Source organism: Galleria mellonella, unplaced genomic scaffold, assembly GCF_026898425.1.
Source record: "Galleria mellonella isolate WM207_F2 unplaced genomic scaffold, CSIRO_AGI_GalMel_v1 utg200, whole genome shotgun sequence".
NCBI lineage: Eukaryota > Metazoa > Arthropoda > Insecta > Lepidoptera > Pyralidae > Galleria > Galleria mellonella.
Window position 1 is genome coordinate 3,293,793 of NW_026442034.1, and position 26,755 is coordinate 3,320,547.

Consider the following 26,755-nt stretch of genomic DNA (forward strand, 5'->3'; position numbering starts at 1 on the left):
ATTGGAACGAAGGTTACGTTCGTGAGTTTCAAAAAGATAATGGAATTTACTCCTTAAGTAGTTAGGAGACTGGGGGTTTCGAAGAAGAGTGTAGAGGGTACAAAGAGTTCTAACGTTTCTGCGTTGACGAATGGAAAGCCACTTGAGCTGAGACCGATATAAAGAAATGTGATCGAATTTGCGGAGGTTGAAGATAAAGCGTATAGCTTGGTTGAGGAGACGGTCCAGCTTATCGAGAAGATCTTCATTAAGATCTGGATAACACACATCAGCATAATCAATAATCGGAATAATAAGTGCGTGAACAAGATTAATTTTTGTAGCGATAGGCAAAAAGTTTTTAAAGCGATATAAGGAGCGTAGCGTAGCAACAACTGAGCGACTTACCTCCGCAACTTGATGTGACCAACTGAGTGATGAGTCTATGTAAAGGCCAAGATCTTTAACACAAGTTTTTAATTTTATAACTAAATTGTTAAATGTAATTGGTGCCATTGTGTTAACATTAAGTTTAGCTAATTGTCTAGAACTGCCAATTACAATAGCTTGACACTTAGAGGGGTTAACAGCTAATCCATAGTTAGACGACCATGCCAGAATGCTGTTCAGATCGTTATTAATATTCGCTACAGATTGATTGATATCATCTACAGTGCTCTGAGTATATATCTGAAGATCGTCTGCGTAAAAGTGGTAATGACAGCCAAGGACAAGAGAAAGAAGATTAATAAAAATAGAGAACAATAAAGGAGAGAGGATCCCACCCTGAGGCACTCCGGCAATCAATTCCTGCCAGTCTGAGAGTTTATGGTCAATGCGAACTGCCTGTTGTCGACCACTCAGATAGGAGGAGAACCAGTTTAATGCAGAAGATGAGAACCCATTACTTTGCAAAATGGCAAGGAGAATTTTGTGGTCTACCATATTAAAAGCGTTGGAGAAGTCAATAAGAACGAGAATAGTGACCAAACCATCATCCATGCCAAATCGAATGTCTTCAGTGACTTTTAGAAGAGCAGTGGTGGTACTGTGTCCAGGGCGAAAACCGGATTGAAAAGGAGTTAAAATTTTATTTTTATGAATAAAGCTGGACACCTGCTTATTTGCTACACTCTCCAGGATTTTGGACAAAAAGGGAAGAAGAGAAATGGGGCGAAAATCATTTTCCTATCTGCCTTTCATACTATTAGAAAACCGGCCAACTTTTGGGAAGTCTGAAGAATAATTTAACCCAGTAGCAAAATAAATGGGAAGAATTCATCATTTTTAAAATACTGTTATACGAGAATTTAGCTAATTGTAGGTATATTGCGGTACCTAACGTGATTAACTTTTTTATCCCTGACCCGCGACCCGCATTGATCGAAACAATGACCCAGTAGGAACGACTATTCAATAGTATGACTTGCGCTGCTTTATTCGAAAACAAAAGCACAGGCTTTTGTTTTGACTAGTGATAAGCTTTTTTTAGTACATTAACAATAATTCTTCTAATAAAATAACAGACATATCAGAATATACGACAAATACAAAATACAACTGCATCTCAGTTGTATATTGTATGTGAACAAGCATACATGGGTCACCTAACATAAAAGTTTCGTAAGCACAATTATTCACCAGAGGGACACTTTGTACAAAAGTCGATTGCTCATACCTCTGTCCCATTCGTGTTTCAACCGTGAAGCAGTTGTGTTTGCATGGCTGTGTTTCGGTTTCAAGGGTGGGATATGGCGTAAATTTACAGGGTACAGAGGAATAACACCTGAGTCCTCAGGAATGGCAACGCATGGGGGGTATCATGGGCGAAACAGTATACTCTGTTATGTCCATAGTACTGTTCATGTCTATAGGCGACGGTTACCACTTTCCATCAGGTGGGCCGTCAGCTTGTTTGCCATTCTAAGTTGTATAAAAAAAAAGCAAAATTAATGTAGGACCCACGCAGGACAAACCGCTGTCATCACCTTCCTGGACCTTATCCCAATTATTTATGGTCGACGTAGGTATAAATAATAAGGTTTTTATTTGATATCATTTTGGGTATAAAATATTAGAGCTATATAGGTATGTTTTCTTCTTAACGCTTCTGATTGTCGTCATCATCATCTCAGCCATCATCTGTCCACAGCTGAATATAAACCTCCCCCATAGGGGGGAAAGGGATTGTTAGTAATGAAGACTAAGAATCCCATTGCTAGCAATATATTTAACCAGGTCGACCTCCACGCGGTTCCCCCTGGAAACTATCATGGTTAATTCCTGATGAATTCATCATGATGGGCTAACTGGCCTGTTTTCATTTTCATCGATCACCCTTCACTGGTGCCCCGCCAGCGTATATCGTTAGCGTAGGCGGGGTTACCATTCTATTTTCACCTATCAAAAAAAAAACCTCGCCCATAGACTGCCATAAGAAATGGTCCTGAGCCACCTGACTCCTTGCAAAGCATTTGAGATCGTCTCTCCATCTAGTGGAGGGGGTCGTCCTACACAGCGTTTGTCCGTACGAAGTCGCTACTCAAAAACCTTCCTCAAAAACTCAAGAATCGACAATCGATAGGGTTGTCCGTTCTTCAAGCTATATGACCAGCCTATTGTCACTTCAACTTGCTTATCCTTCACTTTATTACGACTATAATTATCAAAATCTATTTAGAATCGCGTAGTATAAACACAAAAAAAGATACCTAGATAAATCGAGAGCTTTCTTTCGGAAGTCCCTCAATAAATTTACTTAATACAAATTGATCGTCGATAGCTAGCAACCTTTAATACTGTGATTGTGGCCCAGACCGTAATAGAATTCCGCAGTAACTCACTACCAACTCAGGGCAAAGGGGAAAACAACATAATCCACTTTTGATGTTTGCCCAAACGCTTACCTGTCTCGCTCCTTTACCGTACAAGAAACAGAGATAGATGATGCTGTTAAAATAAATCCCATTATAACGTATTCAATGTTGTGAAACAGACAGACGCTGATGGTATTTGGCTTGGTGTATTCTTATATATGTATTTACAAAATAAAGTATATATTTAAGTATTTCTATCAGTTGAACACTTAAAACAAATACTGCTTAATTTAAAACTACGTAAGGTTGTATACTAGGTTCAGTAACATTTATATATTATCTATACTTATAATAATAACATATTTATCTATACTTATAATAAATCTGTAGAGAGGTCAATTCTGTACACGAAGTATATTTCCAAAATAACTATCAGGGGGTGATTAGTGATCGATACTGATGCCAAAAATGCAATCAGTAAAATTTTTGTCTGCCTGTCTGTATGTTCGTTATAGAAACAAAAACTACTCGACGGATTTTAACGAAACTTGATACAATTATTCTTCATACTCCTTGGCAGGTTATAGTATACTTTTCATGACGCTACAATCAATAGGAGCAGAGCAGTGAAGGGAAATGTTGGGAAAACGGGAGAAGTTACTCCATTTTTAAGCTTCCGTCGCGTGTGCAGCCTTAATGGGCACTTTTTTAAATGTAAAAATGTCCACGTGTGTTACGCCAGGACGGGCCGCTAGTTAATAATATATTATTAGATTTCTTGACGAAATTGACGTCCGATCCTACGAAAGGTTATTAGAAACACGGCGTAGTAAATGCGACTTCAAACCTCAGCTTCTTCAAAATTTTTCATTGACACATTAACTAATATTACAATATGATTTTTATATTTTAATATTTCTATAATAATTTACAATTAATAAATTTCTAAGTGTTTATATATAACTATTTATAAGGTGGTTTTTATATAGATAAATGGCCCAGTATTGCGCAGGATACTATACTGTTTAATTCCACTGCCATTAATTACTACGCATGCGACTGCTATCATTTGAAAATTGACTACTATTTTTAGTAGACGTTCTACGAACTTCCATATTAGTAACCAATCTTTTTTTTCATACAACTTAGAATGGCAAACAAGCTGACGGTCCACCTGATGAAAAGTGATAACCGTCGCCTATAGACATGAGCAATACCATGGACATAACAGAGTATACTGTTTTGCCCATTATCCCCCCCCCCCCTTCATGCGTTGCCATTCCTAAGGACTCAGGTGTTATTCCTCTGTACTCAGTAAATTCACGCCATATTCCACCCTTCAAACCGAAACACAGCCATGCAAACAAAACTGTTTCACGGTTGAAACACGAATGGGACAGAGGTACCCGAGCAATCGACTTTTGTACAAAGTCTCCCTCTGGTTTTCAAACAAAATCTCCGACCGTTATTGAGTCCACGCAAATATTGCGACACGTGTTTTATCTCTAAGGTATCTTCAAGCAAATTAATAGATCGTCGTTGGAAGCCTAACGTTGGCTCTCAGACATGATTAATATGAATGATAATAATAATCATCATCATCATGATTTCAGCCGTTTACTTTATCCACTACTGAATATAATCCTTCCTCATAAGGAGACTTTTGCCAGTATTTGTCACGCTAAGCAGGCGGGTTGGCAGCCGCAGTTAGGCTTTGGTGATGTTTTAATAGGGACACTGCTGGCCATCCCTCTACCATTCTTCTTAGACACTCACAAGAAAGGAATGGGTGGCCTATTCTATGCCGGGACCACACGGAATAGTAGATATATATCTACTAATAATAACAGTAGTCAATCTTCAAACGTCGGCAGTTACACGCGTACTAAACGGTATTAAAAAAAACAATTCTATTCGACTTACCAATGATATGGATTTCCGCAAAATAACACCTAGATCGGTAAAATGACATGTAAAACTACTATGGCTAGGTGCTATTTTATTTGTAGCAGAATAGGGATCCAGGTGCAAACAGACCGAAGTGTTACACAACATAATGAATATGCATTGATAAATTGATAAGGAAGCACGTGTTACCATACGACGCTCGTATCTCCGATGTCGGATATCCTTCCCTTTATACAGTTAACGTTATGAATATTAATTACTGCTCATCTAGGTTAAAGTACTTATTATATAAATAATAATAAATGCCAGACAATCACACCAATTGCCGTGAAGCAGCTGTGCTTCATCATCGTCTTCATCTCAGCCATTACCTTTACACTATTGAACATAGGTCGGTTAGTTAGTTGTCGGTTCTTCGAACTATGTGACCAGCTCTTGTTACTTCAACTTGCTTGTTCTCTATGTGCATAGCTGTGCTTACATAGCTGTATTTCGGTATGGGATATGGCAGTCAAAAATACAGGGTATGGAGGCATAAAACCATAATCCTCAGCAATGGCAAAGCATGAGGTCTGTGATATTCATGGTGCTATTTATGTTTATAAATGACAGATGCCACTTTCTATAAGGTTGGTCATAAGCTTGTTTGCTAATTCTATCATAAAAAAACATTGACAGGTTCTCAAGTTGAGCGTATATCTGAAACTACAATTTCGATTACTTTGACCCGAACTAATTTCTGCGAAGCAAGATTCTTATTATTGTGCCACGAAGATACTAGTAAATGGTAAAAAACACTGTTATTTTGTGAGACTTTAAAGACTGTTCATGTCGAAATGAGATCACCTAATTAATTAGATTGCAAATTAATGTGCATAATCTTTAATACCTCCAGGCTTACTACTATACTACAAAACTGTAAGGAAAAACTAAGTTTTTGACTTACCCTTAAATCATGAAGAACATTGATAACAAATCAAATGAATCCATATAATGAACTTAAAATGCCAAATTAAAATCTAAAAAAAAATTAAAATAAAGTTTATGTTCACCACATCAAAAACCATAGACATAATATGCCTCTAACTACCCCATTAGGAATTACAGTCGTGAGCATATTTAAAGCCATTTAATACTATCTGAATATATTTCAAACCCACTCCAAAATACAAGCGGGATTTCCATACATTAATCACAATTGTTTATATCAGTGTTTCTCAAACATTTTCATGGTACGACCCCCTTAGTATGTAAAAATATTTTATGGCCCCTTACACTCCGTAGTTCCTAATCTGTATTTATTTTACTGTCATATCAGCTTTTAAGTGTCCAGTGCTGAACATGAGGCTCTCCCTTGGGAGATTTTGCCACTAGATGCCAAGTGAGGCAGACGGAATGACGATTTTTTGAGATTTTTTGAACGGCTTTGGAGATATTTTAAGAGGAACGCTGCTGTCAAATCTCGCCTTCCCTTAGTCGCCTCTTACGACACCCACAGAAAAGGAAAACGTGACATATTCTATGCCGAGACCACACGGCCATACTGTTTACTGTCATAGTATCAGTTAAATATAATAAAATAAATAAACAATACATAATGAAGTATCTAAAACAGGCCTTAACGTTGCAAACCTGTTTTTTACGTCTTTACCACCATCCACGCCCGCTTTATAGAGGCTTGGAAACCCTCCAGGAGGTCACGACCCACAGTTTGAAAAACACTGGTTTACACTGTAGCGGACAATTGTATAAGACACACGTTTATGTAAATAACATCGGCGTTTCATGAATTTCAAATGTTTCATCGTAACGCACTGAGCCATTAAGCTTTCTTTTTTGTCTATTGTTTATAATCCTCGTAAATTTGAACCTACGCAAATGTTTATTTTAAGCTCCCGTATTAAAACAGACAAAAACAATAGCTTACATACCGCATTTGTTGTTTATCGTTCTTTTATTTTTATTACAGTCTGTCCCACATGTCACATATTGGTGAATTCTCTATATATGTTTAATATCTTTCATACATTAAATATACACTTCATTGGACGTATCATCGTGGTAATAAATTTGTAAATACCCTATTACTACATAGTATAAAACAAAGTCGATTCCCATCTGTCTGTCCCTGTGTATGCTTAGATCTGTAAAGCAAGGGATTTTGATGCAGTTTCTTTAATATATTTAATAGATAGAGTGATTCAAGAGGAAGGTTTTCATGTATACATACATAATATAGTAGATGAACACTGATAATTTTAGTTTTCTAATTTTTTTTTATACAACTTAGAATGGTAAACAAGCTGACGGCCCACCTGATGGAAAGTGGTAACTGTCGCCTATAGACATGAGTAGTACCATGGACATAGTAGAGTATACTGTTTCGCCTATGATACCCCCTATGCATTGCCATTCCCGTGGACTCAGGTGTTATTCCTCTGTACCAAGTAAATTCACGCCATATCCTAACCCTTTAAACCGAAACACAGCCATGCAAACACAACTGCTTCGCGGTAGAAACACGAATGGAACAGAGTTACCCAAGCCATCGACTTTTGTACAAAGTCTCCCTCTGGTAATGTGATGTCGTAAAGTAATGAGGGACCGGCGACGGTATTTAGTATCAGCATTGTACTCGTGCGAAGTCGTGCGGGTCACTAGTTGACAATTTAACAATATTTAATAACTAATAATATAGTATTTAATAAGGATTCAGCACTTTTGTCTGAGATACAAGTTTTATAACCTAATCCAGACAGATGTTTAAGCTGATCCAAATGTACAAATGAATTCATATTTACTTTTTTACTGTAATTTCTAGTGCATAATTTGTTACAATCATGGTTATGCAAGAAGTTATTTCTTAACAGTTCTCGTTGAAGAATATTTTCTAAATCTATTTCTATTACAACGTAAACGCTTGAAGCCTAGGCAATACGAACATATGGGGTGAATTCGTAATATTTCAATCGACTTAGTGCGTCATACTGGAAACTAATGACTTGACGAATCCATTTTCACTTATTTTTAGTAGCATATCGACTCTCCAGGTTTGATCTAATTAAATGTTTAAATAATGCTTTTTATCACTTACAAAATACCTACCACAGGATTTTAAGCTTAATTTAAATAAAAAATCCTAATAATCTTATAAAATATTGGTGAGCAGTGTCTTTTCTATGACCCATTTTTCTCTTTCTCAACAATTTTATATAATTAGAAATTACAAAATGAGCTAATTATTTTATTTTGTTATTTCAGGAGGCGGCGGTAGAACCCTTGCTGCACCCCAGTCTGAAGAACTGCAACATATAAGTACAGACATACAAGTTGATCACAAACATTCCGAAAGGCAAGGCCGGGCAATGTACTTTACTAAGACGCCTCAAATCACCAGTACAAGATCGCCTCCTGCCAATGTAACAGAAACTAACCATACTACTAAAGAAATTGACAAAATTGTTCGAAACACAACATCCAATGTTACTCTTGACGTGGCGCATCCAGCTATACAATGGACGCCAGTAAATACTACAGAGCTTGAAAGAAATGCTTCAGTGACCGAAGCTCCTAGTAATACGACTTCAAAAATCAATGTGACAGTAATACCAATTTTTAATAATGTAACAGAACCTCAAAATAATACATTTGCATCTAGAAAACGCAACTTAACCCGCCCGGATTTTGTCAAAGATAACGCCAACGTTGAAGGAGTAGCTGAGAGTAGGATAGTTACAGAGAAGCCACTTTCACTTGAAACAACGTTCTTGCAGACACGAATACCGCCAAATATAGAATCTTCCAGAAGGATCATAGAACCTAGTGATGGGGGAATGGACACAGGAGCGATAGCGGGGATTGCGTTTGCTACTTTGGTCTTGGGAGCACTAGCTGGCAGTACAGCCTTCGTTCTTTATAGACGACGGTATTTGAACAAGCCGCAGACTTTAAATGACAAGTGCTCAAATCCTGACTCCAGTGGGTATCTTGACGACAGCACTATCAGGGTATGTTAATTGTTACTTTGAATTGTGATTATTTTCCATTATCTTTCTAATGCGTTTTTAAGTGCTACGTGCTATTAAGATCCGTACGTAAGTCAACTCTGTATACGTATGTGGTATATCTGTACTAATATTTTAAAAAGGGAAGATTTTATTATTGATTTCTAATGTAACTCAAAAACTACTTAATTGATTTTAAAAATTCTTTCTTCTATGGAAAGCCGTATATTATTTTGTAAAATAAAATCTTTCCTTGAAAAGCCAGGCCAGATTTCTAGTACTTTATAAACGTAAATAACTTTTATATATAGTTAGTTGTAACAGGTATATCAAGCTAAAATTCAACATTCATGAAACTAAACAAGTTGCCCAAAGAAGAATGATTGAATTTTGAAAATAATCTTTGAATTATTAACAATAAATCGATCTTGTAACTGCACGATTACTGTGAAACCTTAAAAAAGAAGCTAGTGTCACTTGTTCCTAACATCATTCTCCCCTGAAGGATAAGATAATAGTAAAAAAAAAATTATGTGGTTATTCCAGGATAATTCCGAGGAGATGTACAGTCTGGACAACGACTCATTCCTGAACTCATTGGAAGCTATGACTATACAGAACTATTGGACCGACACAGTGAAGCACACCAAACTGTAGTGCGACCTGAGGACAATTTCTTTTAAAAAAATTAGTTGACAATTATTTTATACATAATGATATAACGTTTATAAGTTTTACCAAAATTTATTAATAATTAATTGTGAACTTAACATATTAACTAAAATGCTGTCTATTTTATAAGTATTGCAAATGTTTTTTTTATTTAATTATTTTATAAAAATAATGAAATAACAAAACTTAAATAAAGCATGAATTAACAAAAAAGTGGAAAAAAATAACAGATAAATTTCATTTATAACTTTCTTTTAATCTTTGATTTGAATTACAATCATTAAAAAATTTACATACAACTTTGTGGTTTTTTTGCTGATAAAGAGAAAAAAAAAACATAATAAAGGTCAACATAGATAGAAATAAATGTATCAATGTGTGTGTAAAGTAACTTTTCATATTAATTTACCCATTTATTGTTTATCTGTGTGTAACTTTACGCTAGGTATTCTTACGTGGTGTGCAAGAAGTACGCAAAGTAATTATTTGAGAATGTTATCCATCCCTGTACCAGGAGAATACGTGTCGCAAAACATATTGTATTTACGACATGTATTGTATACATGTATCACATGTTTTAAACATGGTATAAACGCTGTACAAGTATATACTACTATTTTGGTGAAAACGTAGTAGTGGTAAAACCCCAAAACTCCACTTTTTATAGCTGAAATACAAATCACTGCGTGACTTTACATCACTAACAATATTAATCCTATATTCGAAAGGGAATAAAAATACTTAATAGTTACTGGACTATTTAGTAACTTTATTCAATTCGGAGTAGATTTTAAACTAGTAAATGCATGAAGCATAGATATGTCGAGTGTTTTTTTTTTTTTATTACAAATTCAATTGTATGTAATGTACCAACAACAAATGGAAATATAATAATTATATTACTTAAGAAACAGTTTGTATTTTAATTATAATAGTTTATAGTCTATTTTTAATTTATATTATGATAAATTAATACCTTGTAAATATGTGATGTTGTGATAATTTTTAATTTATACAATTTTTGTTTTTAATTTTTCTTTACATTGATATTATTCATTTTATATAGAATTTGCATTCGAAAAGCATGTATTGTATCGTTTTAATTGTTACATAATCGTACATCTAAAAAATAAAATTTTATTGACAATTATCAGATAAAAAGAATGCATCAAATTATTGTTCTTATTATAAATGGACCAAAAATAAGGTTAGCAATTTGTTTTCGCACTCTGGGAAGGTTGCATTGGTATAATACTGGCCAATGATTGGTATGCATTGATTTTTTTTTTCCTTTACAGATATTATAAATGTAGTTAGAAATAAGGATGTGATCACCGATATAAAATGTATCTAGAATAAGGATGTGATCTCACTATATCATTTTAAATGTTAGTGTGTGAAAAGTTTGTGTGTGTTAGCTTTAGACTTTTCCTATTCAGGGTACCACGTTTTATAGTTTGCGCATTGAAAAACCATAGAATAAATATATTATTTTTCTATGGTTCTTCTATTACTTTTGAATTTCGAAATTCTTAACTTCACAAATCAATCGGCACTCTATATACCTATGGATTAACCTTGAATTATAGGAAAACGCCTATTTTCTAAATTTTTTAATAAGATAACAAAAATTACTGCAATCCTTTGATCTTTTACATTGGTTTTTTTTTTCTTCTTTTAATCCTTAATAACTACACTTACATTACACACTTGCGATCGGTGACTACTTGCTGAACGTAAAAAAAATAAGAAAATATTATTTTTTATTATAAAAATAAAAAAAAGATATTTCTAACATATCTCACAATAAGTGAATGCACGTATTTATTTTTACATATTCTACCTCGGCAAAGGATTTGCAATCATTTTGTTATTTCCTTAAAACCCTGTATTGTATATAATTTTCATGCATAATAATGAAATTATTCGTACTAAGTAGGTAACATTACGATATTTATATCTTCGATTTCTAGTTATTAGATTGTGATTTCAACTTCCGTCCACTAATTGGTTTTCTTTGTCATTCAAATTATTATGATATTTATCGGTTAATTTATAAATACGATCAATATAATATGGATATAAAAAGGCTATCGCCAAGTTGGAAAATAAAACTCAATGTACGAATAAAGAGGCTTACTGCTAATTTTTACTGATGGCGATGCCATTGTTATATACATTTTAATACAACTTCATATCTAGTCTGTTGTACAGAGCAAGTAATCCCTACGATCTGTTGTGCTAGGTAGAAAAATAAAATATGAAAAGTTTTATTATCCCGCCCTTATGTAGTTATTTTTTTAAACTCATTCTGTCAATAGACTTTCAATTACTTTTTTTTTTATTCATTGAGTCTTTGGCTAGTATGTATTCTTCTAATGACTATTTGCTGTTGACCATAGATTAAGGATATTACCTACAGTTTTTCTGTTATTTACGTTGTAACAAAGTGGCGCCACCTTCGCAAAAATTTGCGTAAGTTTCCTATTGTTATCTACTCTGAGTTTTTTTTATCCAAGATTCTGTTTTATCATAAATTTTCACCAACCTAGTTGGACTGTTTAATTTTATTCTTACTTATCTATATAATTTACTATAGATAATATTTAATATAAAAAAATGTATATTTTAACCACAAATGTTATGTTTCGCAGAATATAATTTTAATAGCAACAAGAGGCTATTTCAGTTAAACTCTGCCGTAATAACAGACAATATAAATACGGCTGTTATTGAGACATTTTTTTTTCTTTTCGCTTTGTGTCAGAGATTAAAATAAACATTTAAAAATTATTTGTCTATAGTTATTTCGATTTAATGTTTCCAATAAGCCACGAATTGTTAATAGATATTCTTGTAATATATCTCTATGTATTTTAAATATATAAGTACATTAACATAAATATTTACTTAAACGATATTTATTCACATCAACTGTATTGGGGTTATTGACACAGTTGGAAAATACTTTATTTCTAATATTGTTTTCCCACCGATAGACAAAAACTTACTACTTATTACTATAGAAATGTTAAAGTTTATAAAGATGTTTATTACACAATCATGCTTAAACAACTCAACAGATTTAAAATGCTTGGTACGTAGAGAGACCATATCTGGTTTAACACTGGTTAGTATTGTTCAAATCTTTAATCTAAGCTAGTACACATATCTACCTATATCTATGTATACGATATTTAAAGTGCAACGAAAATATATATATAATAACTATATAGTTTGGGTGTAGTTAAAAAAATTCAATCCGAGAAAATGTATTAGTCCCACCTACGCCACGTTCCAATAAAGTATATTTACCGAAATATGAACATCACAACAGCAACAAAATTACCACATTTGACATTCAAATAGATCTTTTTTTTTTATAATAAATTTCGCAATAGATTATAAATTTGTACTACCTATATCTATCTTTATGTAATCAAATTTAACAAAAGGGTCAAATCGCCCCAATACAGTATAGTTTTTATTCTATAAATGTGTATAGACGTATATACAATGGTCATATCAGAGTTATTTAGTGTAAATAAATCTAATTAATTATAATAACTTACATTTGTGTAAAATTAATAATTACGTCAACAGAAATGTAACGTTTTATCATCTCATAGGTATGTAGTAGGAAAAATTGTGATATAATAGGGTCGATTCTAAAACGCAATTTTAAAACTGATCTCTAAAGATTGAACTTAAGAGATTTAAAGAAAGTTTTATGTTACAAATACCAAGAACTAAATTTTAAATAGATACTTGTGATTCTATGATACATTTGACTCATTCAAATTCTTACAAAATAATTTCACTTTAATATCAACATGAATTTTTAATTTTAAAGATGGATACAGAAAATTACGTTTTAGAATTGGCCCCATTATTGTAAAATACGAATAAATGTTATTGCAGAGCCGGTATATTGTTGAAAGTTACAAACTATTTAGTATATATATTTAGTAATACAGATATTAAAATAACAAACTTGTATGCAATGTTGCTTTTTCTAGAACAATTAAATGTTCTTAATTTTCTTTATAGATTGCCATATTGCATACGCTTTTGCTGTTTCAAATTCAATAAATCTGTCTATCTACTTATATGATCTAGACAAGACTAGTGTGTAACTAATGTCTACTTATAAAGTCATACATATACTAAATATGACAATTAATATAAAACAGCATCTTCGAAATACGGCCGGCTCTGGGATTACAAGGATAGTTTAAGGACTCGTCAGGATTATTCAAATGATAAAAAATATTTTTGCCGAATCAACGTCTGTCGACAAAATAATGTTGTATTAGTGATGTCACTTACTCGACTATCGAAGAATAAACTTGTGACAATTGTACTGATACAATCATTTTGATTATATTCTCTCAACACAATTGCATGATTGAATGGTATCGATATGAGATTCAATTATTACATCTTTTGATCTCTTTCATTCAGTGAACTATAAAAAAAAATTAAATTAAATTACTTTCGTGTATAATTGTCGGATCTTTGGTTTTATAACTTGATCAACTACACGAATAGTAATAAAAGGGAAGTCGTTAAATTGATCTTATAAGAGTGCTATGGGCTGCGTACGACAGTCAGTTGAAAATAAATATGGCGCCAATAAACGACTTTTCAGATTTTTTTTACTATTATAGCTGCTTGTTTCATTAATAAACGATTATCTAGCAGGCAAGAAAAAATCATAAGTACTTTTTGTTACCTGCGATCATGAATGACACCTGATCATAATTTTTAAAAATTTTTTTTTGAGACATCCCTAATGCAGTATTACTTTGTCCACAGATTTGGATAACTTAATATTTAATTTGTTCCTCATGTCATTAAGATATAGTGTTAAGTTTCTGATAGTACCTACTTAATTAAAAAAAATAACAAGTATAGACACAACCCTTTTTTTTATATTTGGCATATTAATGAAACAATCTTGGAAGATAATGTTATTTTATTGAAATTGAAATTTTTGAATAAAAATATTTTTGTGTTAATTAATCGTCTGATATTCTGTTTTATCTTTTAAAATTCCCAATATTGAAAAAGATATGCCATAAATGTTAACTAAATTATGCCGAGTATAAAACAGAAAAAGTTAAAGAAATCCTACAATATTCAGTACTTAGATAAAACGTGGCCATAATCTAGGGTGTGGCATGGGTCAAAAATCAGTATTGTTTCTCGATTATTCCCCAGGTGCTAGCAAAAATAAATATTTTAAGTACGCCGACAAAAGAAATAAACCCCTAACTAGTTAAGATTAAAAATGTATTTGGATTGTGAGAAGAAAATAGTGTTATAATAAGTTAGACACTATCAATGGTAATAAATCTATTTTTACTTGCTCACGGCTTTTTATTTAAAGAAATGAATCTGAATATTCTTTTTTATATGTAGATACCGAATTTCTTAACCCGATTTGTAAACAACATCTTAAATAAAATCATCAAACTATCTGAAATTGATAATGATATTGCAAAACATATAGCCAAAAATCTGTGTAATTGATTTAATAACGTTTTTCAAGTCATTGGATAGTTATAAAATTAGTAGGTATATTTAATGAATTAAAAATTAAAAAAAATTGAGACTTCATTACATACTATCTTAACAGATTGACTCCTTACAAGGATAATAACGATTTCAATTTCAGACTGTATAGAATAGGACAGATTGAATTCTATCAAAAGATATAATTCAAAAATTTTAAATTTAACGTCATTCCCAAGACGAGAAACGTCAATCTGTCCCTAGGTACCTAGGTACGTCACACATTTGGTCACACCTAGAGATGGGCAATCCACCTGGGTGGGTTTAAAGTCTGGTGGGTAAAAACCGGGTGTTTTGGGTTTATTGGGTTTAAACCCCATAAACACCCAAATTTTTGGGTGTTTATGATTTTGTACTTCATCATCGTCATCTCAGCCGCAAGACGTCCACTATACTGGACATAGACAATATTATTATGCAGCCTACAGAATAAAAAACTTTTAATTTGATTTTGAGTTTATTAAGAAAGAGATGAAAGTAAAATGTAAAACTACAGTCAATCACTGTCAGATTCAGAGTTATTACAAGCGATGAATTGTATAGGTTCGATAGGCTCTATTTCGTCTAAACTGTTATGTTCATTTACTTGCTCAATGAAAGCTTCTAAGGTATTTTCTTCATTAAACTGAATGTCCTCGCATTCAGCTTTATGTTTAAGATTCCAGTTATAACAAATGAATGAAATTTTTTCAGTTCTTTCAGTTGTAAGTCGATTTCTTTTGTTATTATGTATGTAGCCTTGGATACTAAAGGAACGCTCAGTGGCTGCCGAAGTACAGGGAGCTGATAGAATACGAATCGCTACTTTGCTTAACTCAGTGGAACCACAAATACCTTTCCACCATATTAGGGGCTCAATGCTATCTAATGAGCTCCATACAAATCCTCTGGCCCAAAAGTTTTCTTTAGCTTTATAACACGCCAAATCTGCCATTACATTTGACAAACTTAAGTGTTGGCTTAAATTGTAGATAAACTCCATACCCTTAAGTTCTTCCTCTTGAGTAAGTTCGACTCCTAGAGTCCTGGGGTCTAGAATATATGCTGCAAAATGTATTGGCCTCATTGCCATATTGCATCTTGAAGATACTGATGTTAGAATCTGCTGTTTGCTTTCTTCGCTCAATGTCGAAATCTCATTTAATGCAAAACGTATCTTAGCTTGTACATCTCTAAATGTAATGTATGTGCGATGCAAACAATTCTGGTCGCTCTCTAAGTAAAATATGCTTTCAGTGACTGGTTCCAAAATACTTATACATTCCCCTGTCTTCGTCCAGAAATCATCACTTAGAATTAAATCTTTAATATCTCTTGAAATTACCACATCTTCTCTAACTGTTAATATTTGCAAAGCTATCTTATTTGCTTTCAAACTTTTTAACGAAGTAACATGACTTCCCCATCTTGTAGCACAAGGCAATTTTAGTGTTTGTGTAGAATCTTCACCCTGCCTTGATTTTATCAACAAGGAACTTAATCGTTGACTCCTTTTAACAGTTTTTATTATATTTATGGCTTGCATAATAAACACAGTTACTTCTTGTATCTTTACAATATCTTGGCACAACAAGTTAAGGATATGTGCACAGCAACCGAGAGGAACAACATGTGGATATTTGAGTTTTGTTAATTCGAATGCCTTTTGTATATTTCTAGCGTTATCGCCAATAAGTACAAGAAACTTATTTGCTCCATACACTTTCATTACTTTTTCAACTTCTTGGCTAAGGTATTCACTAGTGTGAGGATTACTTTCTGTATTCAAACTTTTAACGTATGCAGGTTGAGGTTTTGATATAAGAAAGTTTATTATTCCTTCATTTCTTAAATTAGACCAGCCATCGCACTGAAGGTGTAAGTAACTACAAGCATTTAGTTCCTCATTTAACTCAAAACGCATTTCTCTATATATTTTATCTAAGTATTTTGTCGCTAAAGCTTTACGTGAAGGTATTTTAAATTTTGGTTGCAATTTTTCGAAAAATTGTATCCATAAAGGATGTTGCACCATCGATAATGGCGTCCCTGTTACAAATATAGCTCTCGCTAATTCTGTTTTTATATGATCATCGGTGTCTTGAAACTCAGCATTTATTGTAGTGTTAGCAGACGACGAGGGGCTTATAAAAGAATCATTTGTCTCTATCTCTGACAGTCCAGACATTTTGGTTTTGGACGAGCTATCTTTTATAAGTTTCATAGAGTCTTTTAATGTTTCTGGAGATTTTGGACAAGTGATAAGATGTTGAAGCATTTTGGCAGCATTACTGAATTTGTAGACCTTATTACAAAGCTTGCAAGAAACAGACTTGTTTGGTAAAGTACGGTAGTGCTCCCATATGCGTAAATCTTTAGGTCTCCCCATTGAACCTAAAAAAATGAACGATGATTAGTTGGTCTGACGAAAATTCAACAATAGAGTGCCTATTTTTTTACAATGATTATTTCTTGTTATTTACAATAAATTTATTAAAAAAATAATAAAATAAATACAAAAAACCTTTGTAAAATTACATCTCCTCGGAGGATTAAACGCAGACGCTAGTTTATTATCGTATTGTTCTGTATTTTTCTCAGCAACTTCTTTAATTCGATTAGGTACTTACGCATATTATGTTAAAAATAAATATCTAGTACACATCTTAGGCTATCCACCATTATTATCCAATGACGACTCTCAGCTAACTATGCACTATCATCCAAAATAAACGTGTATGGAAAATTTTATCCCAGTCGGTTGAGGATTGAGGATAATTGCATCAACATACGAACATACCTACATACTTTTATTTACATAACGCAAGCTAAATAAAAGCTTGTAATAATACATCTAATTTTAAGTTAAAATTGTTAAGTGATCATGATATAATTGTATCATTCAAAAATCCACTTACCTTTAATTATTTCTTGTTAAGTATAAATATTATTTCAAATCTGCTCCCTTAATATGCACTTTTTTACTGCTTTTCCTACCTAACACGTTACCAGGAAGTCACGTTACCAGAGTCAGAGTAATAGTGAACACGTTTGACAGTGATTGTCGTCGCCTCATATTCAGCGTCGACGAATAGGGGAATCCCCAGTCATAATGTATTGCATGCGTGGCGGTCTTACTTCAAATCCATAAACAAAGAGATAATTACAGAACTCGATACTAGATGGCGCTGTTTTTGTTTGAAGAAAGTTTGCGGGCTAAAATACATAGAATTTCATCAATGACTTCCACAAAGAACAACATTTCTGTTTTTTCTAAGTCCGTATCTCTTCCGTATATTTCATAAGATATAAGCTTGGGCTACATTGTTATGCAACGTGATTTTGTCGCTGTCTTGCTAGCAGGGTTGACAGATATACGATTTAAATCGTACTCATACTATTATTTGTCTATTTTTTAATGTACGATCGTAAAGATTATGATCGTAATTCGCACAAAAACATACGACTTTTTGGTTACCTGGCAACATTTTTATTATGAAACGAACATGCTCACATCATCAGTCACATGCAACAATTTATTGGGGATTTCCCCTTCACATCTGGCAGTCCTGCTTGCTAGAATATAGGTAAGTCAGCCACAGTTACTGACGATCGATATTTAAAGGGTATTGTTTTTGTGCTAAATATTTCATAAAAACGTTATTTAATACTTTGTGGATTATTAATTTAGTTGATAATCACTGGAAGTAAAATGGATGCTAATTTGAGAGATCAAGATCTTCGTATAAAACAGTTAATAAAAGAAAATCTACGTAAGTACTCTTTTTATACCTAGGTAGGTAAGGTATAATAAACACAAAAGGTACTTAGATCGCGTGTGTTCGAAGCATTTATTCTAATAAATTTAATTTAAAATTGTAGAAAGAAAAAAATGTCTGCCAAGCCGTAGCCGAAGCCGATCTCCAAATATATTTGGCGATAGTGAGACCCAGTGTCCAGATGATTTACCCAGCGTCGTCGCAACAAAGAAAAAAACGAGGATAAAGTAAAAGAAAATTTACTGAAAGAAGAAACAAACTGTTCTAAATGCTTAATTTATGGAGAAGAGGATAAAAGAAATGAGTATTTCGGACTGTTAGTGGCTCAAGAATTTAAATATATACGGCCATGTGTGCGAACGAGGTGTTATGAAGAAATTTTAAAGTATCTACGGGAAGCAAAAGGCCAACATGTTGATCAACTGCAACATGAAAACACTGAAAATTAATTACTTTCATTTTATTATATATAGATTTTTAAAATTTCCTGAAATATTATTAGTTAACGTTTTATTTAATATTGTAGAATTGATCAATACAATTTATAAAAATAATTTATTGGTATTACTTACATATTTTCAAAAAAATACGTAAAAACCTATTTTTTTGGGTGATTATGGGAGTTTATGGGTGTTTATTGGGTTTTTACCAAAGCACCGGGTTTAAACCCGGTGCTTTGCCCATCTGTATGTACAACCGTTATACGGTTCCTACCAAATTCAAATACAACCTGCTAACATACCATAACATACATAAAATTTGTCATTGATAAATGATTGATATAACAAACATTTTCTTTTTCGTTTTTATTTTATCATTCCTTCTATGTAATTCCTTGTTCTTAGGGTCACATACTAGGATTTTGTAATTTCTTGTTCCTTAGATCCACGCCATAAACTGAACGTCAATCAACTGTCAGTTGTTTAAATTGCCTACTTTAATTTCGTTCACAATTTGTCATTTTGACATCAATTTAATCAATTTTTATTGCTATTCTGTTTTACAATCTTTGAATTCTAAAGCAATACAACGCAATTTTAAATAATAATAAAAATTAAAGGTACTTATGTCCTTATTCGTTGTATTTTAAAGTATTTTTTTCATTTATTATCTATTTACTTATTTATTTGTTGTTGCGAAGAAAAAGTTACGACAATGGTCAAAGCTTGGTACATGGATGATGATTCTGCATCCGATCAGCGGCTGGAACACCACAGGAATCCTCCAGAATACATCTCTATTGAAGAATTATATAAGAAAACGGGAGTGGAATATTTTAAAGTAAGTCTGTTTATATTAAGACTCAAGGGCCCAAAAATTAAATGACTGGAATATTTGGTTCTTTTGAGATTTGTAGATCTGACCCTTACGCCTATATTAACTTTTACACTTTGCCGTTGCATGGTAACTGCTCCTAAGCGTATCCGCTGACCTAGATGACGCATTTTTCCTTTAAGTACTATTTTATTTATATTTAGTTTTAAAATCTATGTTGCAAATTAAATCTATTTAAAATATTACTAAATATATGTATATTTCGAACTGTACCTGGATATTATATATATATTATTAGTAATAATGCTTTTACTCATAACTTCATCTGCATGAACAGGATATGTTGACTGACTCTGTTAAAAGAACTTTCTTCATCCCGTATATTATCTGTATACAAAATCTTAGTGATTGGTTAATCTGTTAAGATGCTAATAGGTAACAAACAAACACACTTTTTTCATTAATAATATTAATAGGTCATTATTATCTTCAAAGCTGAAAATAGTCATTATGAAAATAAAAATAGTTTTTTTTTTACTTAAAAAAAAAGGAGGATGTTGTCTATGCAGTTATTTTTTTTTTGTTACATTACATTACAATTGAGATTTGGAAAATACATTTTTATGTGAAAAGATATACCTTCAGACTTGTCCCATAGAAATTTTATCAAAATCAGTTCAGTGGTTTAGTTTTTAAAACAATATAACTGGTTTTGCCACAATTGAAGTCAGTATTTTTTATGGATTAATTTTTTAAAATTTTTATCTTTAAATTAAAATTTATTAAAATTTTTCAATCCAAAAATGCCAAGATTGTTGACTAAATATACCATATAAAAATATGTTAAGATTATTGGATACCAGAATAGGTCAATATTAGTCTCATAGTGAATAGAATATTATAAAATTTCAGTTAAATGTGGACACTTATGCAACGGATGGCGTGTTGCAAGCTTTGAAAGAGAAAAGGGGATACACATATGAGGATGAGATTGTTTGCTCGAAGGAGTGTCTCCCTAACTATGAGGAGAAAATCAAGAGTTTCTACACAGAGCATCTGCATACCGATGAAGAGATCAGGTAAGAGCTAAATTTTTATATAGAAATATTATGATTGGATGCAAACCCTGCCTGGGCTTGATAGCTTTAGGGTTACCAATCCATTCTCATTTCTATATTGATGTATATGCTGGCAAAGCACCCGCAAAAGAAGATAAGTGAGGATGAAGTTAAATTGGCTGACAATCTGGAAAATTTTACTGAAAAGTAATCATGATGGATGACTTTTAGGAGGTCATGCAGAATACAGCCTGATGGAGTTATTGCTAGCAAAGGAGATGCTGCATTTGCCATTTTTATCTTATAAAAACAAAAAATATTTATGGGCTGGTTTCAATAAAAATCTCAACTAAATTAATATTTTATTTTTCACTAAAATAAATAAAAAATCAGAAAATTAAAAACTAATTAATGGACCCTGTGCTTATCAGCCATCTAGTTAAAAACTGATTCTAGAAATTAGTGTTATTACTATTAAAATTTTCACCAAAATTCATATACTGACTTTTACTAGCGACTTTGTCCATGTGACTAGGGTAATTTTTTTTATTGGATGAAAATGGAATGGTAACCCCGCCTGCACTAACGGGATACAGTGAATGGTGATCTATGAGGATGATAACATGCCTGTTAGCCCATCATGATGAATTCATCTGGAATTAATCATGATAGTTTCCAGGGGGAACCGTGAGAAGGTCGACCTGGTTGGGTGTATTGCTAGCAATGGGATTCTCTGTTTCCATTACTAACAATCCCTTTCCCCCCACTCCCGATGTGACTAAGGTATATTTACTGACTGAAATAAAAAGTAGTCTATATCTTTTTCCATCCCATATAATATGTGTATACCAAATTTCATAGTAATTGGTTAAGGCGCTATAAGATAACAAACCAACTCATTTTCATATTTATAATATAAGTAAGAATTAATAAGTATTCTATATTGTGTTTCAATTTCATGTTTCTTTTGTTGTTTTTTAACATACTTTTGTGAACATAATAATGATGTTCACCACTAAATTTGTATTACATTTTATCGACATTGCTCCAGCCAGACTTATCTTACGTAATTTAGTATTCTTATGACCCCATGATAAGATATATTTATCTTTAAATTCACAATAGTACAGATTTTCATAACTCATGCTACATTTCTTATTGAACAAAGATAAGACAACATATGACAGCTAGGTATTGTAATACGACTTTGTTACCAATTTTTGCTGAAAATCAAGTCCACATGCTTTATCCTAATACAGGTTGCTATAGCCTTTTTATTATTTAAGAGAAAAAAGAACATCTGTAGAAACCCAACACCATACATACAATCTATTGTCCCTTACACTGAAGGCGATAAAAAATTGTCTTAGTATCCATTTGAGTATCATATTTAATATTTTATTACGTATAAATAAATATTATTATTTACATACAAGGACTATAGATATTTGCAGCTTGTTCCCGGATATTAATTTCCAGGTTTATTTAGCTAATTTTATTTCCTTCTAAGTTTTCCTCACTCTTTACTACTATATTTTCTTCATTTCTCATTTTTCATTCCACTTTTTGCCATTTGTTGTAACGATCTTATTGGTTTATTTCAAATTTCCGTAAATTTTTGTCCTTTGTCCTTAGTTTAAATCAGTTTTTGTTTGTCAAAGAACCACAGTCCCTCAGCACAGTGTTATTTTTATTGTACAGTACCGTCCACATCCTCACATATGAATCAGTTTTGTGTTCTATTATTCTCAGGTACAATATCATTCTGTTCTTTTATTTATTTTTGTGTATTGTCTTTTATATATATAATATATTTAGATAGATTATTAGATAGAAGACTTTGTCATCTTTTGTTTTACCATCAGGTGGGCCATATGCTTGTTTGTCACCTCAGTGGTATAAAAAAAACCTGTTATTTGTTTTAAATATGATTGTACAATAAAGCTTATACAAAAATATTATATTATTTATTTCGTAAAATAAATAAATATTTTAATAAAATGTACAATGCTCAAATTACAGATTCGTGGTAGAGGGCTCTGGCTACTTTGACGTGCGTGATGACGCCGAGCGGTGGATCCGTATCGCCGTTTACCCCGGGGATATGATCGTCATACCCAGCGGCATCTACCATAGGTTCACGTTGGACACAAATGTTAGTTCGCATTACATTCTAACACACATCTGCTTAATTGGGATATTAAGTTCTTAAATTGCATTGTCTATTATAAACTTTTTAGGCATTTTAAAAAATATATATAAATTTAGATTTATTATACGTAGGAACAGAGGCTTTTACCATACCACACACCTTTTACCAGAGGGAGACTTTGTACAAAAATCGATTGCTTGGGTACCTCTGTCCCATTCGTGTTTCTACCATGAAGCAGTTGTGTTTGCATGGCTGTGTTTCGGTTTGAAAGTTGGGATATGGCGTGAATTTACAGGGTACAGAGGAATAACACCTGAGTCCTCAGGAATGGTAATGCATGGGGGGTATCATGGGCTAAACAGTATACTCTGGTATGTCCGTGGTACTGCTCATGTCTATAGGCGACAGTTACCACTTTCTATCAGGTGGGCCGTCAGATTGCTTGCCATTCTACGTTGTATAAAAAAAATAAAATAGGCTACACCTTTCTCGTGGGTGTCACAAAAGCGACTTAAAGATCGAGAGATGGCCAGCAGCTACACTCTTAAAACATCACCAAAGCCTAACTGCGGTGGCCATCCCGCCTGCTAAGCATAGCAACTAATGGCAAAACCCCCCTTTATCTATAAAGGGGGGTTTTGCCATTACTGCTGAACATAGGCCTCTCTAGAGGCCTATGTTCAGCAGTGGACAGTTAAGGACTGATATGATATGATGATTAAAAAGCAATTTTATTATATTATTGTTTACTAGCTGTAGCTCCCGGATTCGCTCGTGATTATATCGTGATGTTATTAAATAGCCTTATAAGAAATGGTTCTAGAACATTCGTCAAAAAATGAGCTATCCAATGCAAAAAAGATTTTTCATCCGACTGGTAATGACTAGAGACTGGAGTGCAATGCAGTGGATAGTTTTTTTTTTATGGTGGAAAATGGAATGGTAACCCCGCTTGTGCCAACGGCATACGCTGGCGGAGCACCAGTGAATGGTGATCGATGAGAATGAAAACAGGCCAGTTAGCCTATCATGATGAATTCATAAAAAATTAACCATGATAGTTTCCAGGGGGAACCATGTGGAGGTCGACGTGACATGGTATATTGCTAGCAATGGGACTGGTAGTCCGCATTACTAACAATCCCTTTCCCCCCACAGTGGACAGTTGCTAATACGTGGTTAATACGATAATAATAATGTTGCATATAATTAGAAACAGCAGGTTGCATTTAAAGTCACCAAAATATAAAGTTATAAACAAATACATACTATCTTCGAATATTGCAGAACTACATCCGAGCTAAGCGTTTCTTCATCGGCGAGCCGGTGTGGAAACCGTACGACCGTCCCGCAGACGACATGGACTGCCGCAAGCAGTACATCGAAAAACAACGAAGAGGTTTCCTCGTGACTGCCAGCTAAAGTGACAACATGGCGACTGACTCGTGACGTGATCAAACCTAGAGCTATATAATAGATCCTATTAAGAACATGTACAAGGTGTGAAGAAAGAGCAAAAGTATGGCCAAAATTTGCCATCATGAGGGAGAGATCCGCTGCATCAAAAATGAGGGCGTCAAAATCATAACAAAATTTTTTTTATTACTCGTCTTTGCCTATATACTCTATCTTAAAATTGCGCTCTTTCAAATTTGACGCACAATTGTCCATGTGTAAATTGAATAACCAGAGCTATGTCCTACAGTCCTCGCTTCTTTAGATATATCAAACCAGTTGTTAATTATTACTGTTAATCCTGACCCTGGAATCTGTGTATTTTAGTTTCAAACCCATAAGTACATAGATAATATCGTCATAGTCGTAGAATACTGACGGATCTGACAAAGATTACATATAAAGATCCGTCAGTATTCTACGACTATGACGATATAGACCATAGAATTTTTCGGTCTAGGGGCCTTTTCGAGATCCACAATAGTTTATTTAAAACACATACGGTCATGGTTGTCACGGGTCGTTATAATGTTAATATTTTCGAAAGTGATATTTTTAATTAAAATGCATTTAAAATTACAAATAAGTGTTATTAACAATGAAATATATATCGTCATAGTTGTAGAATACTGACGGATCTGACAAAGATTACATATAAAGAACCGTCAGTATTCTACAACTATGACGATATAACATAAATAGAACAAGAATGTTTGATTGCAATAGTAACAGAATTAAAATTGATACTGAACTAAATCAACAACCCTGCAAATAAGAAAATATTTTTTTAACTTTTTATATTAAAATAGGGAATAATTCTCAAATTATAGTAATGTTAATCAATTGCATTTTATAAATGAAGGTGGCATTTATTAAAACATGTCTTGAAAAATATGGTATATATTGTATTAATATTATATATATTGCAGCTACTTAAAATTGTTAAATTACATATATCTATAAATATATAATTATTTTTTAGTTTTTATATGTATACTACATATAATTAAAAGCGGATGGTAAACACACTTGAAAAGCAGAAAATTTGCTCAACCGGCAGGAATGCAGAATGTTACATATTGTACATACATAAAAAAACGTTAAAAAAATTTAGTGTTAAATGTATTTTTATTCATTATACATTTTTATATTGTTATCAATAATTATATCGTTTGAAATAATTGGACTTTCATTTTTTTTTAATGGATGACGACATAATTATGACGCTGTCGACGCTAACGGTATACGCTGGTGGGGCACCTGTGAGAGATAAGTGTTGATGAAAAGGTAGGTCAGTTAACCCATCTTGAGGATTTCAACAATAATTTAATCACGATAGTTTTGGGGGGATACCGGGTAGAGATCGACCTGATGGGATCTATTGCTAACTTAGATACATAATTTGTTATCTCTCAAAATATCTATTTACAATATTTTTTAATCTATTCACCGCCATTCACTTTAGTATAACGGTTGACTGGTAGAGCCATCGGGCATTAAATCCGCTGTGTACACATATTTTAATATGTGCGAAAGAGGGGGAAAGGGATTGTTAGTAATGGAGACTGAGAATCTCATTGCTAGCAATGTGCCCAACCAGGTCGAACTCCTCGCGGTTCCCCCTGGAAACTATCATGTTTAATTCCTGATGAATTCATCATGATGGGCTAACTGGCCAGTTTTCATTCTCATCTATCACCCTTCACTGGTGCTCCGCCAGCGTATCCCGTAAAACAGGCGGGGTTACCATTCTATTTTCACCAATAAAATTTACCTGCCTGATGTCAACCTTCTTTAGAAATGCTTGTCGGTAGTATGGGGAAAAAGAATTGAGGAAGAAAAAAGGACTATAGAAGTGAATAAAGCAACTTCGTAAAGGAATTAATGATTTGATGATGGGAAAGAGAGATTCCATTTGCTGAGAAGAGACTATAGAGCCTCTTGAGACCAGGGTCGCATACTCCATACGCTCTTACTCTAGAACTGGACAGGTCACTATAAAAGAACACTTCTGGTACCAAAGATTAAGGATTATTATATATTAAATAATATGTCCCTCGACCTTTATTCGAATTCTATACTATATTCATCATCATCTTCA

General features: G+C 33.1%; 4 protein-coding genes across 9 annotated transcripts in view; 2 read left to right on the plus strand and 2 right to left on the minus strand.

The window, feature by feature from the left end:
* Positions 1–14,751, plus strand: part of LOC113519316 (uncharacterized) — a 128,355-nt gene extending 113,604 nt beyond the window's left edge. For all 5 annotated transcript variants that reach the window (XM_052894229.1, XM_052894231.1, XM_052894233.1 and 2 more), the window contains 2 exons: positions 7,965–8,710; positions 9,254–14,751. In XM_052894229.1, coding sequence (XP_052750189.1) covers positions 7,965–8,710; positions 9,254–9,364 — 857 coding nt within the window. In that variant the 3' untranslated portion in view covers positions 9,365–14,751. The remainder of the gene's footprint in view (positions 1–7,964; positions 8,711–9,253) is intronic.
* LOC116413014 (calaxin) overlaps positions 1–26,755 on the minus strand; it is a 214,901-nt gene that overhangs the window by 131,424 nt on the left and 56,722 nt on the right. The gene's annotated exons all lie outside the window — the stretch shown is intronic.
* Positions 15,197–18,867, minus strand: LOC128200529 (uncharacterized). The gene is made up of 2 exons (XM_052894226.1): positions 17,854–18,867; positions 15,197–17,329 (listed from the first exon to the last, which is right to left on the minus strand). Exon 2 carries the CDS (start codon positions 17,322–17,324, stop codon positions 15,453–15,455), a length of 1,872 nt encoding a protein of 623 aa, XP_052750186.1. The 5' UTR covers positions 17,325–17,329; positions 17,854–18,867; the 3' UTR covers positions 15,197–15,452.
* Positions 19,619–25,835, plus strand: LOC113513280 (acireductone dioxygenase). Its single transcript, XM_052894237.1, has 5 exons — positions 19,619–19,774; positions 19,856–19,995; positions 20,902–21,068; positions 23,070–23,202; positions 24,487–25,835. The coding sequence occupies exons 2-5, from the start codon at positions 19,870–19,872 to the stop codon at positions 24,619–24,621; spliced, it is 561 nt and encodes a 186-aa protein (XP_052750197.1). The 5' UTR covers positions 19,619–19,774; positions 19,856–19,869; the 3' UTR covers positions 24,622–25,835.